This window comes from Gopherus evgoodei, chromosome 8 (genome assembly GCF_007399415.2).
Source record: "Gopherus evgoodei ecotype Sinaloan lineage chromosome 8, rGopEvg1_v1.p, whole genome shotgun sequence".
Taxonomy (NCBI): domain Eukaryota; kingdom Metazoa; phylum Chordata; order Testudines; family Testudinidae; genus Gopherus; species Gopherus evgoodei.
This window is the reverse complement of record NC_044329.1, coordinates 3,089,410-3,103,599: the sequence shown is the minus strand read 5'-3', so window position 1 is coordinate 3,103,599 and position 14,190 is coordinate 3,089,410. Positions and strand designations below refer to the sequence as shown.

Sequence of the window (14,190 nt, the reverse complement as noted above, 5' to 3'; positions counted from 1 at the left end):
TTGACAAACTTTTCTCCCACTTTGGAGACCACTGCTCTAGACCACCCAAAGAGCCTCCTTATTCTCTGGGGTTGGGGATGACAGCTACATGCACCCCCTGGAACCAACAGAGCAGGGTAAGCGGGGGTGGAGGTATCACAACAGACTGGCCCAAAATTGTATTTCTATTAAGAGGAGAAAGCGTGGCAAAAAATGCAGATACCTAATAAGCCTTACAATTATAGTGACTATTCAGAATAGACACAGCTATTTTAAGATAATAGAAGTACCTGCATCTTTCAGGAGAGTCTTCTCTATCTTTCCTCCGGAACTTGCTGATGGTATCATCAATTGTGCTTCCAATTTTGTCACTCAGTTCACCTAGTTTATCGCTGAATGGAAAAGCACCCTTGTTTTTATCCCATTCTTCATCCCATTTTGACTTGGGCTCAGAATCATACCTTTCACCTATACAATTTATGAAGACATAATACCGATGATAAATGCAAGAAAAAGCCTGTAGTCTTTTTGGAGTTGTCCCCCATTACCCCCACAAAAACTGTTACCTTATGAGTTTTCAAAGCAAACTGAAAGCTCCCACAATGCTGAATCAACACTATTCCAGCAAGGCACAGCATGGAATGCCAATCATTAAGTGGCAGGAATGCAGATTCAAAAGCTTTTGTTTATGACAACTACACAACCATAATGCACTGCAGAGCACAGCACAGCACATCAGGATACTGTTAAACCCTGCTGGAGGAACAGCGTAAGAGAATCAACTCAGGCTGTATAAGCAACTTATCAGAATTGGAACATGCCATTTTTATAATGGTCACTTAATGTGCAATATTGCATTTCTGGCCAAGCTGCCACACTAAGAGGTAAATCTTTCAAAGATTTTAAAAGCTCATAAATACACAGAGGCACAGTACCAAACACCAAAACAGACTAGTGTGAAAACGTATGGTAATATTTCTAGCATCTATTCCTGTTAAAAACCCTCAAACAACAAGATTTAGAAACCATTAAGGAAAGTACAGCAACTTACCTTCTCAGTAGCCAGTCAGTGCTTTCATTTCTCAACACTACAGTTTCATCAAGAATTAACAGCAAAATAAATTTGCTTCTGAATGTTGAGAATCAAGAACTCCAACTAGCTGCTGGTTAGTTTAGAAAAGATTATAGCTTCTCTTGAATTACCTGCAATTATTTCATGTAAGCATCTAAACTGAGATTTAGTAAAGTTAATTAAAAAAATTTAAAAAAAGAAGACATTTTCACTAAATTTCCCCTTGCATTGTTGGAATCTGAAACAATATGGACGACTGCACTAAGTATGAAAATTTTAGCCACTCAATCAGCGGCTTGATTTTCAAACAGGCAGGTATTTGGATCCTGGAAATATTAATTCACTTATGGGTTACCTACATTTGTATTCAGGTGCTTAAATTTAAGCACCAAATATTTGAACATGTTGGTCATAGTGCATGAAAATCAGAAAGGAGACATTGACCAGCCTTCTTTTATTGCCTTACCCGAGGGAAACGGAACTAGCAAGCAGACAGCAAAAATGGTAAGTAAAATTATTTGGGAATTCATAAGAAACTTGTAAGATACTTAAAAAAACACAAGGGTCATGCTCAATTAAAACAGTTTTAAATCCACACACGAGTAAGTTATAGGAATATGAAAAGGTCCAACTGAATCCGAGTTATGCCTCTCTCCAACCTGAATTACACATGCAAAAATAAAAATCTTAATCTCTGAAAAAGAAAATGTGAAAATCAAAAGGACTCCCTTTGTTCGTTTTTTGTACAATACTGAATCTGTACAAGTACAGATATGCTTTCTGATCACATGGCTCAATGTTAGTATCCAGATGCCTATAGCCTTTTCTCCATCTTGTATGTACTAAGATTATATTGAAAGAGTTTGTAAATGTCTACCAAACCAGGTAATCAATAGTGCTCTCCATCACAGGAAGCACAGAAAGTGCTAGGGAGCACATCAATGTGCACTGAATGTGCACTTTTTTGTTTCTCTATTTTAACGTACAGTGTGTTTCCTTGTGTGTTATAAACATTCAGAATGACGACAAGCAACTGAAAAACCTGGCCTGATGTACCAAAATGTAGATTGCAACAACAAAAATAAATCAGGTTGGGCGAGGGTGTTACAAAAAAAAAAAAAAAAAAAAAAAAAAAAAAAAAAGTTTTCCAATGTAAAGTTTATCCACATGTTCCAGAACTTTGTTACATGTTAGCCTGACACAGCATTGTTAAAAATCATGGGCTATTTTGATGACAAAATATAGCCTGTTCACATTTTTTTAAACTCACAAAATAACCCAAACTAATGTTTTTGGATACTTTAAAAAAAAAATCTTAAAACTATTTCCCCAAAAAATTCCTATTGGATCCCCCTGCAAAAAATCCATTTTCTGTATAAGAGACCATTCCTTTCTAGCTGAAAGACCTGACCTTATATGTAAAATTTCAGCCTGAAGGGATTTTTTTGTGCTGGCATTTTAAGATGATGCAAATGCTTGCAAACACTTCAATATAGTGATAAATGAAGTGATGCTAATTAGAGATCCTTTAGTATAAAAACAAATATATTTTAATGAGATGACATGGGTTCAGATTTGGAAGAGTGGTGAAAAGAGCTGAAGAGAATATGGAGAAGGAATGAAGTTTTCCACTGATCAACCCGGGGTGAGTAAGTTCTCTTTGGAGAAAGAGAAACATGAGCCAACCCAGACAGAAAGATAGGAGACAATAATGAAGAAGGTACAGAGGCAGTGGCCTGTGACCGTTCTACAAGACAGGAGGATTACTAGAGTCCCCAGCAGGTAGCATAAACCCAAAGGAATATATTGCAAGGAGGCACTTATCCTACAGCATGGTGGAACTGCCTATCTTTTTTGGGGTATGGGGGGAGGGAAGGGGGAGGAAGAAGAGAGGGGAAATCTTTGCCTATACCATGGAGATAGTTCAGACCACTGGCACTTACATGTACCATTCCGCCTCACTGTGATGGAAGGGTCCACAATGCCACACAGAGTGGCTTGTGCAGAGCAAATCTCCAGGTCACACAGAGAGGATGCATACTCATGGCACAGCTCCCTCACATACAGTCCATTCTCGCACAAAGTCACACTGGTTCCACTGCACAGAAGCACTCAGAAGTTGTGAACATGAGGGTTGGACTTTCCTCTTAGTGGAAAATATCCTGATCTCTAGTAATACCAGGGAGGATATGGACAGACTGATGGTTTAGATGCAACATGTTGGGCTACACGAAAGATGCAAATTTAGATGCATGCTCAGACCTTTGTTCCTCATTGTGGCAGGACTGGGAGCATGGAGGAGGCCAAGGAGGGAGTGGTGCATAAAGAAGTGCCTTACATTGCTCATGAATGATCATCTAAGCAAAGCAGACAGAGGTGGGAAAGCTTCAAACGTGGCAAAAAAAAAAAAAAAGGCCTGATGTGAGATATCAATACCTAAGTCAAGCTAGATTTTAGGCAACTACTCCTGCAGATAAAGTGCAACTTCCCTGGACATATTAGGCTCTGGAGTGTCTACTGTCAAGGAGAGATGAAGAGTTATGAATGGGCAAGTGACCTTAATAGCATTTACAGAGTTACACATATTTGCATTTTAACCTCAGAATATCCCTTTAAACTGATTTTTAAGACAAAGCTACTGCTTAGTTTTTTCCCCTTAAATCCATAGTTCCCTAAGCTTCAATACCAGCTGTTGTTCAACAAGGTTTCTTTAAGTTTCCCAAGCGCCCACTGAAACACTGAATGGGTGACCTGCCTTCAGTTTTGCAAGGGTTGGTGGGTGCAATAAAGCAGCACAGTAGATATTCAGCTTTTCCTAGGCCTGGTCTACAAGTTTCCTAGGTCTGGTCTACACTACGCGTTTAAACCAAATTTAGTGGCGTTAAATCAATTTAACCCTGCACCCGTCCACACAATGAGGCCCTTTATATCGATATAAAGGGCTCTTTAAACTGGTTTCTGTACTCCTCCCTGACAAGAGGAGTAGTGCTGAAAATCGGGATTGCCATGTCGGATTAGGGTTAGTGTGGCCGCAAATCGACGGTATTGGCCTCCGGGCGGTATCCCACAGTGCACCATTGTGACCGCTCTGGAAAGCAATCTGAACTCGGATGCACTAGCCAGGTAGACAGGAAAAGCCCCGTGAACTTTCGAATTTCATTTCCTGTATGCCCAGCATGGAGCTCTGATCAGCACGGGTGACCATGCAGTCCCAAATCCAAAAAGAGCTCCAGCATGGACCGTATGGGAGATACTAGATCTGATCGCTGTATGGGGAGACAAATCTGTTCCATCAGAGCTCCGTTACAGAAGACGAAATGACAAAGCATTTGAAAAAAATCTCCAGGCTATGATATAGAGTCCACAGCACAGTGCTGTGTGACAAGCGTAACGGAAAGCCAAAGTTTCAAACGGACGCTCATGGAGGGAGGGAGGGAGGGAGGGGGTACTGAGGACTCCAGCTATCCCACAGTCCCCGCAGTCTCTGAAAAGCATTTGCATTCTTGGTTGAGCTCCCAGTGCCTGTAGGGTCAAAACACATTGTCCGGGGTGGTTCAGGGTATATCTCGTCAATTTACCCCTCCTCCCGCTACCCTGTGAAAGAAAAGGGAAAAAAATCGTTTGACTTTTTTCAGTGTCACCGTATGTCTACTGCATGCTGTTGGTAGACACGGTGCTGTGGCACTGAACAGCAGCATCCTCCCCCCTCCCTTCCCCGGAGGCAGACGGTACAGTACAGAATGACTGGTAGCCGTCCTCGTCATCATCCCGTGAGTGCTCCTGGCTGGCCTCAGGTGAGGTCGGCCGGGGGCGCTTGGGTAAAAATAGGAATGACTCCCCGTCATTCCCGGCAGATGGTATAGAATGGCTGGTAACCGTCTTCATCATAGCAACTGGGGGCTGAGCTAAATCAGCCCCTCCCCCTTTCATGTCTAAAGAAAAGATTCTGTACTGCCTGGACTATCACAGCGGCAGGAGGGCTGGGCTCCTCTCCCCTGCCATCATTTAATGTCCTGTCTGGACTATCATAGCAGCTGGAGGATGCCTCCCTCTCATTTTATCTCACTAAAAAGTCAGTGTATCTTATTCCTGCATTCTTTACTACTTCATCACACAAATGGAGGGACACTGCAACAGTAGCCCAGGAGGGTTGGGGGAGGAGGGAAGCAACGGGTGGGGTTGTTGCATGGGCACCCCCTAGAATGGCAGCCAGCTCATCATTTCTGCGGGATCTGACATGGAGCGGCTGTGCTCACTGGTTCTCTGGTACACTGGTTCTCTAGTACACTTGCCCCATATTCTAGGCAGGACTGACTCTTTTTAGATAAAACAAAGGAGGAAATGACCCAGGGAGTCACTCTCATTTTTGTCTTTGCGCCCCAGGCCGACCTCAGCGAGGCCAGCCAGGAGCACCCATGACAGCAGCAGATGGTACAGAACGACTGATAACCATCATCTCATCTCCAATTTACAATGGCATGGCAGACGGTACAGAATGACTGGTAACCGTCTCTGCTACCTTACAAAGGCAAATGAATGCTGCTGTGTAGCACTGCAGTACCGCCTCTGTCAGCAGCATCCAGTACACATATGGTGACTGTGACAAAAGGCAAAACGGGCTCCAAGGTTGCCATGTTATGGCGTCTGCCAGGGCAATCCAGGGAAAAAGGGCGCGAAATGATTGTCTGCCGTTGCTTTCACGGAGGAAGGAATGAGTGATGACGTTTACCCAGAATCACCCGCGACACAGTTTTTGCATCATGTATTGGGATCTCAACCCAGAATTCCAATGCGGGGGAGACTGCGGGAACTATGGGATAGCTACGGGATAGCTATCCACAGAGCAACGCTCCAGAAATCAACGCTAGCCTTGGTACATGGATGCACACCACCAAATTATTGTGCTTTGTGTGGCCGCGTGCACTCGACTTTATACAATCTGTTTTACAAAACTGGTTTACGTAAATCAGAATGATCCCATAGTGTAGACGTACCCTTAGTGTGTCACGGCAAAGTGGGTGTGGTGCTGGCACTGGGAAGCATGCTCCTTAAGGTGCACATGGAAGCTGCTGATTCAATGCATGCAATAAAAATCACAGACCAGATGCAGACCCTCAAATTCCATTATAGATTGTAGATCAGCAAGCAGCATCACATGCACATTAACAAGAAACACACAGACCTGATGTGAATATCAAAATACATACATATGGTGGCCTATGTTTCAAGCGTCCATATAATGCTACATGGGAGTTTAAGATCTGCTTGCATATTCTAAGGTACACATTGTTTTTCTTTAACACCACACACTCACCACCACTACCACCACAATTAAAGGCACTCAGCGAGGTCAGCTCCCTGAGACAAGGGTAAGGTGTCTAGGTCAAGCCATTTTTCAGTTATGAAAAGGTGAAAAAGTATTAGCAATCTTTAAAAAAAAAAAAAATCCCACAATTCTTCTGGAAGGCCTATATTTTGAAAATGCCACTTGATTTGCTTCAAACTTTCCATTAGAATTGTATTGTGGCAAAGGACCCTGCATGCCTATTTTCAGATAGATCAGTTAAGTTTTGGAAGCGTCAGTGGATCACCATCAGCCATGTAACAAAATCTCCATTTAGTTCATTTAAGTGACCCCCTCCACCACAGGACCAAGAGAAACTGCCACCAGTACATTTGAAAATTTCTAATTTCATTTCTATTCAGATGTAGCAGAAGGATTTGAAAATTTATTAGCTTGATAAGGGTAATAAAGTTGCCAGGTATATTTTAAAAAAAGAGTCCTTTAGAAAGGGACAAATTGTCCAGGAAGGATTTGCTCAGTATTTATTTGCTCTTTGCAGTACATCCATGAAACCAAGCTAAGTCACTGGGTGCAAACTGCTCTCCTCATCTACTTGACCAACACAGCACTGTACTCACCATATCTGAACCCTCCGACACTGTCAGAAGAAACCCCAATGTATTTGTCTTTGTTCTTCTTTGCCTTTTTCCTCTCTTCACGAAGTCGATCATCATCCTGGGCAAACTCTACCATTTCTTTCACCTTTTGGCGTATGTTTATACCTTGGTCTTTGCCATTCTCATCTATATATATATAGGCAAAGGGGAAAAATTCAGCAGTAGCAGTTAGTACTCAGCATTAGATAAGCTAACAAATTTTAAAAAAAGTTACAAAATGAACAATTATGAGAAAAATCCTAAAGTGCACTGAACCTGTCTAAAATATGAGGTGTCACAATGTTTTATTTCAATTGAAATTTCATCCTCAACTAAATCACATATTTTCATTAAGTACAATTTCTATTTAGAAAAGTCTAACATTAATCTTTAACAGATCAACAGCAGGAAGTTTTGGAGTAAAAAAAAGAAAAAAAAACCAGGCTCAGATTTAAACTATTTTCTTCACTCATATTTTATTCCGATTTTAACCAGCTGCATCAGTTTTTAGCTTTTTTAGTGCAGTTTTTGAAACACTAATTGCTAGAATTCTGTCTCACTGCAAAACTGAATTTTTAAAGTGCTTTCAGCTAAAAAACTAAAATTTGCTTTTCTCACCAGCCTCTTTCACATTCAAAACACACATTGGCCTTGCTGCCTTTGCACTGTAAATATTATTTGGTGGGAGGAAAAGAAAACCCAACTTCAAACAGATGTGTGTGTTTTGGAGCTCTAACCTTTTCTTCCCATATGATTAAAGCTATTCCTTTACGGACACCACAGGGGACCAGTCTCTAGTGCATATTTTAATATAAACCCGAACACTCATGTTGTGTTGGTTCTGTTGTTATTAGCCAGTCTTTTCTGCAAGTTCTTGTCTTCACTAATTAATACTCTAGGGTCCCACGTCTTGGATTCTGCACTCTTCACAGAACCGGCAACAGTCACATTCTAATTAGAGCAGGGAGGCTTCTAAGCTCGTTCAGGTGACTGACAACTCCAACTACTGTTTTAATTTGCTTATAAGCTTTTTCTATTGCTCACCTACAAAGTGGTAATTTTCCAGGGAGCGCAAATCATAAATGTGTTCTCTGGCACTCGTAACAACACGCTCTGATCCATTCCTTATGAGGTAAGCTAGGAGCAGCAAAGACTATAAAAATACAAAGTACATTAAATGATTGCATGAACAAAAGCTATCAGAATTTGTTTTAAGTGCAATAAAAAAAACTAAACCCTAAAATCCAAAAGTTAGTCAATGACAGGATTTGTTCCCCTTTTAAATAAGTAACTATTACATTGATTTGCCTTTTATCAGGTTCTCTTTTTTCTTCCTCTTTTTGTTTATAAATATCGCAAGCAATTTAGACTGCATTTGTTCAGTAAAAACCAAAGTAGATTGCCAATATTAACTCATCACTAATTCTTGAAGCAAATAACTTATCAGAAAAGATGGCTATAGAAATTTAAAAAGCAAACCCAACTCTGTTAAACAAAAAACAGTTTTCTTGTCTCCCCTCCATCCCTTCAATTCCCCAATGTTTTTCATTTAAAAGCAATTTTTATGGTGACTTATTTATGTTGCTCTCTACAGGAATGTGTTCATGTATAAAACAGTACTCTGGAGTAAGTTTAAAGAAAACTTCAAGACAAAAATTTTAAAAGTGGAAAAAAGTATTTTTTAAAACTGTGAACTTCCCTGAACTTCAGTAAATTCCATCTAAAAAAAGTCATACGTGAAGCAGAGTCTACCAGCTAAAATACGTAATCAAAATGCAATATATTCTAACCTGGTAGATAATTCCAACAAGTCTTTAGAACATTAAGTAGTATGTATGAGAGCATTAAATATTAATTTACATTATACTTCAGGGAAAACAATTACTATGAGTATAAAGCATTGGGCACCCCAAGAAAACAGAGTGTGCCTTAGAATTATTTTTGTCTTGTTATAATCTGAGCCTCAAACAAGACAGAGTAGGATCTAAACCTTGAATGTTAAAGATGGTTATGTGCTATATCAATCCCACCCCACCCTCGAAACCTCCCAATATAATCCTACATATGTGGTTACATTGTAGGTACAGCATAACAATATTAAGGAAAAAGTTGATCTACGCTACACAAATTATTCAAAGCCAAGAAAATTTCAAGTGGTGTTCAGTGCTCTCTCTCTACCACTAGTAAGTCAAAAAGGCGAATGAAATACAATCTTCAAAATGAGTGCGAAAATTTGGATTCTTTAGAGACAGAATGCTAATGGAAATTACGTTTTAAGCTGTATAGCTTGGAAACCATTTTAATTTTTCTAGTTAGAAACAATATCCTCTAGAATGCTTAAAAAGAATTAGAAAATCTGAAAAAAATTGTTTATCGACAGAGATACATGCAAACGATATTTTTTTGTTTAAGTACAATATGTAGATGTTATTCTGTTTGACAATTGTGCAACACTAAAATAAGATTGCTATGTTAATTAAAAAGCATTTTACACAAAACACTTGTTTTTAGACAGCTCGATACTGCAGAACAACAAAACAGGAATTAGACTTTTATAACAGAGTTAACAGTAACATCTGACAGCAGAAATCTAAAGGTTATTGTAACTACAATTTCTTTATAATACAAATGTAACATAGTTGAATACGTACATGGAAAACAGTGCATGACGATATGAAACTAAAATTAATACCTTAGTGTTTGTTCTTTAGTACACAGAGTAAGAGTAATCACAACCTAAAAATGTCTTATTTGCACACACCTTATAAACTCTCCTCCAGTTCTTTTTATTGTCTTTCAACATTCGAGTCCAAAGCATGTTCATAAGTTCTGGGAACTGCTCATACATAAATGTAGCTCTAAGAGAAGTAAACAAAAGGAGCAAAGCAATTATTTTCATAACAGTTTTCCACAATCGTTTGCCACAATTTAAGTGTTGACAGTAGATGGCAGACTTGGTCTAAAACACTTGTAATTCCATCAAACTGTAAGTGAAGAGCTACCAAAATTTCTTATTTATTCACACACCACCATTTCAAACAAAGCTGAGTATGTATCAATTTTGGGGGGGAGGGAGAGGAATCTATTCTCTTCAAAGCAATGGTTTAATGTCTACAAGAAGACTATGGTGGTGCCCTTCGTAATTAGCTCATCACACACTATCCAAGCCCTTCTCTGAAAATAAACCGATACATATATTCATGAGCAAAAATTTGGCTAATCTTACTCTGCTTAAAATCTTTAAAAAGTATTGAAGCAACCAGCCCCAAATAGGATCTTTTTTATTCTGAAAACCCACAAAAATGATACATATTGTAAGACCAAAAATTAAAAAAATAAAATAAAAATTACACTGCAAGTATACTGTGACATGTTTTTGATTCAGTGATTCTGATGATTTTTTCCCAGCATATAATCTTAAAATTTAATTTTTAATTATTTGTCAGATCCTCTCTATCAACCTGGCATCCCTGTTGGTCTGGCAGCAAATTTTATATTTCTGTATAAAGATGCATTATCTTCTTCACCGCTGAGTCAAATTATCACTTACTTGGCAATCTCTCCCATGAGCTGCCCTGACGGTCCCCATGGATCATCATTGGTTGCTTCTCGAACCTTAGACTCGATGTCTGAATAATTCATAACCACGTTGGTGCTGCAAAGGAAAAGAATTAACACACACATGAAGATTAGCATCAAACTGAGGAACACATGAAAACTTAATAATGACACTAGTGGGTACCTTAATGAGATACCTCTACAGGGTGGGAAAGAAAACATCTTTAGTGCAGAAGCTACCCCTGAGGACACTATACAACACATTTAAGTTATCTTTAAGAAGAAGCTTTATACTAATCCATTAGTCTTCAAGAATACAGATGAGAGACTAGGGATTACATGAGAGTTGGAATCAGTCCAGTAAATATGGCTTTTGGTCAACTTAAAACTGAAACAACCACGAGTCTAAATTGGTAGTTTCCCCAGCTAGATCTGGCTTGCTTGCTGGCTTACATGTTGCACGATTATTTGTCAGTACTTCTATAACTCAATGAACAGAAGAGGATGTGTATTTTCTCAAACCATGTGCAATATAAAGAAATCCAAACAATGTCAGTATCCCAGCAGGTGCTAGCAAAATTACACAGATAGGAGAAGTTGGAAAGAAGGGAGATGAGAAATTCACAGGGAAGTATGTTTTTTAGCTTGAACAGTTTTAATTAAGGGAAAATGGGAAGGAGAAAGGGAGAGAAGCTACAGGGCTCCCTGTATGCCGATTAAAGGAGTGAAAACAATATCAAGAGTTCAAGGACCCTCTACGGGAGTTCTTGCAAAAACGCAATATGGAAAGAGGAAATAAGATGTTTTGGTATCATCTCTAAGAGAGAGAAAGAATCTGCCTTCTTAATGAATAGCTGTTACAGAAAATGTTAACGTTTATTTACAAGCCTAATTTTTAATACTTTCTTACAAAAAACAAGTCCTAATATACTCTGGAAGCAAGGTGATCTGCCTTAACCTTAACAAAAGAGGGGCTCGATGCATTTATTCCTTAACAACTGTATTCACATCAAAAAAGAGCTCCAACTGCAATACCTTAAGATGTATTTTTTCAGACATTGTGCCACTGGGAAAATGGAATAATTGTGCATATGCACATTTACATCAGAAAAACATTGCACAACTAAAAGATACACCATTACCTATACTCTGCCTACTTGTATAATTTTCTCACACTCTCTAGTGTATTTAAAATAGATTTGCAATGGTTATGTTTGTACCTTTTGTACTACAAAGTTTAGAAAAAACTTAAATACTGTACATAATTATACAACTGGTTTCAGAACTGGAAGAAGTTGGTGCAACATGATTGTGTTCAACTTGGAGTCCACAGAATGTCTTGTAAACCAACTGGAATGAAATGTGAAACTGGTCCAGTGGCCTAGTAGTAATGCTATGGTGGAGGGTGCAATATTTCATCACCTTCCTTTGTTCTCTGAATCTGGAAGGGCAGCAAAAACACTGCTTTACAATCACCCGTCTGGGTGTTTAGGGAGAAGCATGAATAGGTTTTTAAGTGACATTCATCCAACCCTCTGCGCAGAAGGATGATGGAACTGGGAGTGTAAAGCAAAAGAGAAAGGAGAAACAAGTTCTTTTAAGACTCAGAAAAGGACACAGAAGGTAATAAAATCAGAGGTAGAACTCCTAGACTTAATCAGGGATTCTCAGCACTAGAATCCTTGCAATTACATTCTGAAAAACAATTTTATTTGACTAGCTAAAGAAAGCATAACCTGCATGGCTGAATAACTAATCAGCAAGCCAACAGACTATGATCTCTATAAAAAAGCATCTCCAAACTCAGCAATAGGTATGAACAATAGCAATTAGGGTTGTATAAAATCTCTAAACTTCGGTTTCTGCTGTTTTGTTTGCTGTAGACATCCAGATGTAAGCTAGTACCATTTTCAATTCTCATGCATATGGAACATTTTCATTTATTTATTTAACTACAGGCTTCAGAAGCTTTGCAGCTTTCAGTACACTAGTTTTCTTGTCCTATGTAAGGAAAACTTGTGGGTCAAAAGGGAAAGGTTCTGTTTGTTTTTACAAAACCTCCCCAAGCTCTTGTTTGAAGGGATGGATGGGGAGGGGGAATATAAAATTGAGTTTCCTGTATTTCAAGTAAAGTTTGAGATTGGAAAAAAAACCTCAAAAAAGAAACACAGTAAAAATACCAGCATCAACTAAATAGTTTCTCAAAGTACAGGGCTAACAGTACTGGGGGGAAGTAAGCAATGGAAGGTGGGAAGGGGGAGCACAGTTAAACCCCACTAAAATAGGGAGACATGCTCCAATTCTAAAACCATCCAGCAGTAAAGTTATTGTTCTCAGCAAACTGTAGAAAGCTCTCAAATGCCAAGATGAGATCTAATGGCACAAAACGTTCCAAAACAAAATATCTTTAAGCCACAGTTAATTCAGAAACAAATGTAAACTTAAAAAAGTTGTATAGTTTGGCTTTGTTCCAGGTCTTTTAAAAATAGCTATTTCTAAAAAGGTGGAAATATAGTTTTATTCTTCCTTTCCCATGTTTTCTATGGCCCTCATTCCATGCCCTACCCATGATTCCTGTGACCTTTGCAGCAAAAAATAATTTATGTCCAGATGTGAAGGGAAAAAGTGACTAGTTTGATTGCCAAGACTTCCTGTGATTGATATAAATTTAATATCCGAGGACACTTTCAGACGCCAGAGGGGGCTCTCTGATTAGTTTATACTGGGCAGCTTCCAGGGAATCGTGCTAGACTTCATGGACAGATTGCTTTGCAAACAAATGATTATACAATAGTTAAGACCAACAGAAGGAATCCTAGTACTGAATGCTTAAAGCACACTATAATCTCAAAGATTCCCTTTGGATTTACACCAACTCATTAATTTAAAGCCTTCACAATTGAAATCTTATAACAAGCCAGTTTTGACATGGATAGAGATGTTAAATAAACGGAAGAAGTGGATTTAGCAATTAGGTTAAAAGTACGGCACATGGAAAAAATAAATGGACATTAATGATTACAAAACCTTTGCCACATTCCTTTCTGCTTACATGGTACATGTATGCATGTTAGCTTTCTTATAATTGTCTTTTTAATCTTATAGACCATAGTCAACTCCCACTGATACATTTAACTTTTTTTTTCTCCATTCACTGTTCCAGCACCTTTTTTCAAAATCAATGATGTCAGTAAAGCTTTGGTTATTATCTTTCTAGCCAGAAAGAGGAACTGGCAATAAAGTAAATAAATGGGTTCAGTAAAAAAAAGCTATGGTCAGTGGGGTGTACTTTATTTTAAAATCTCAGCAACAGATGCGTTGAGTTTATAAATACAAAAAGCTACACATTTACAACAATTTTTAAAAGGTAGCTCAAGTGATGCTCTCAAATTCTTTGGCACCGGGAATGCCAGTACACCTCATTATTTAAAAATATTTGGCTTGTCTCAGTGTGGGTCAATTAACAAAGATTAAATATTCCTCATGTTTTTGAAAAAAATGAATATTTATATTTAGCACCTAATTCTACAAGCAGAAACTAAAAAAGAGAGATGCCTTTATTGTAATTAAACATACCCAGTTTACCTAAAGTGCTTCATGTGCTTCTGAAAAGGAAAGAGAATCTATGAAAAAACTATACA

General features: G+C 38.6%; 1 protein-coding gene across 4 annotated transcripts in view; it reads right to left on the bottom strand.

Annotated features, from left to right (window-relative positions):
* The window catches only part of CLINT1 (clathrin interactor 1), an 82,141-nt gene that overhangs the window by 26,013 nt on the left and 41,938 nt on the right, over positions 1 to 14,190 (bottom strand). For all 4 annotated transcript variants that reach the window (XM_030572725.1, XM_030572729.1, XM_030572728.1 and 1 more), the window contains exons 2-6: positions 10,542 to 10,646; positions 9,753 to 9,849; positions 8,036 to 8,144; positions 6,974 to 7,138; positions 270 to 447 (exon numbers count right to left, since the gene is read on the bottom strand). In XM_030572725.1, the coding sequence (XP_030428585.1) occupies positions 270 to 447; positions 6,974 to 7,138; positions 8,036 to 8,144; positions 9,753 to 9,849; positions 10,542 to 10,646 (654 nt within the window). The remainder of the gene's footprint in view (positions 1 to 269; positions 448 to 6,973; positions 7,139 to 8,035; positions 8,145 to 9,752; positions 9,850 to 10,541; positions 10,647 to 14,190) is intronic.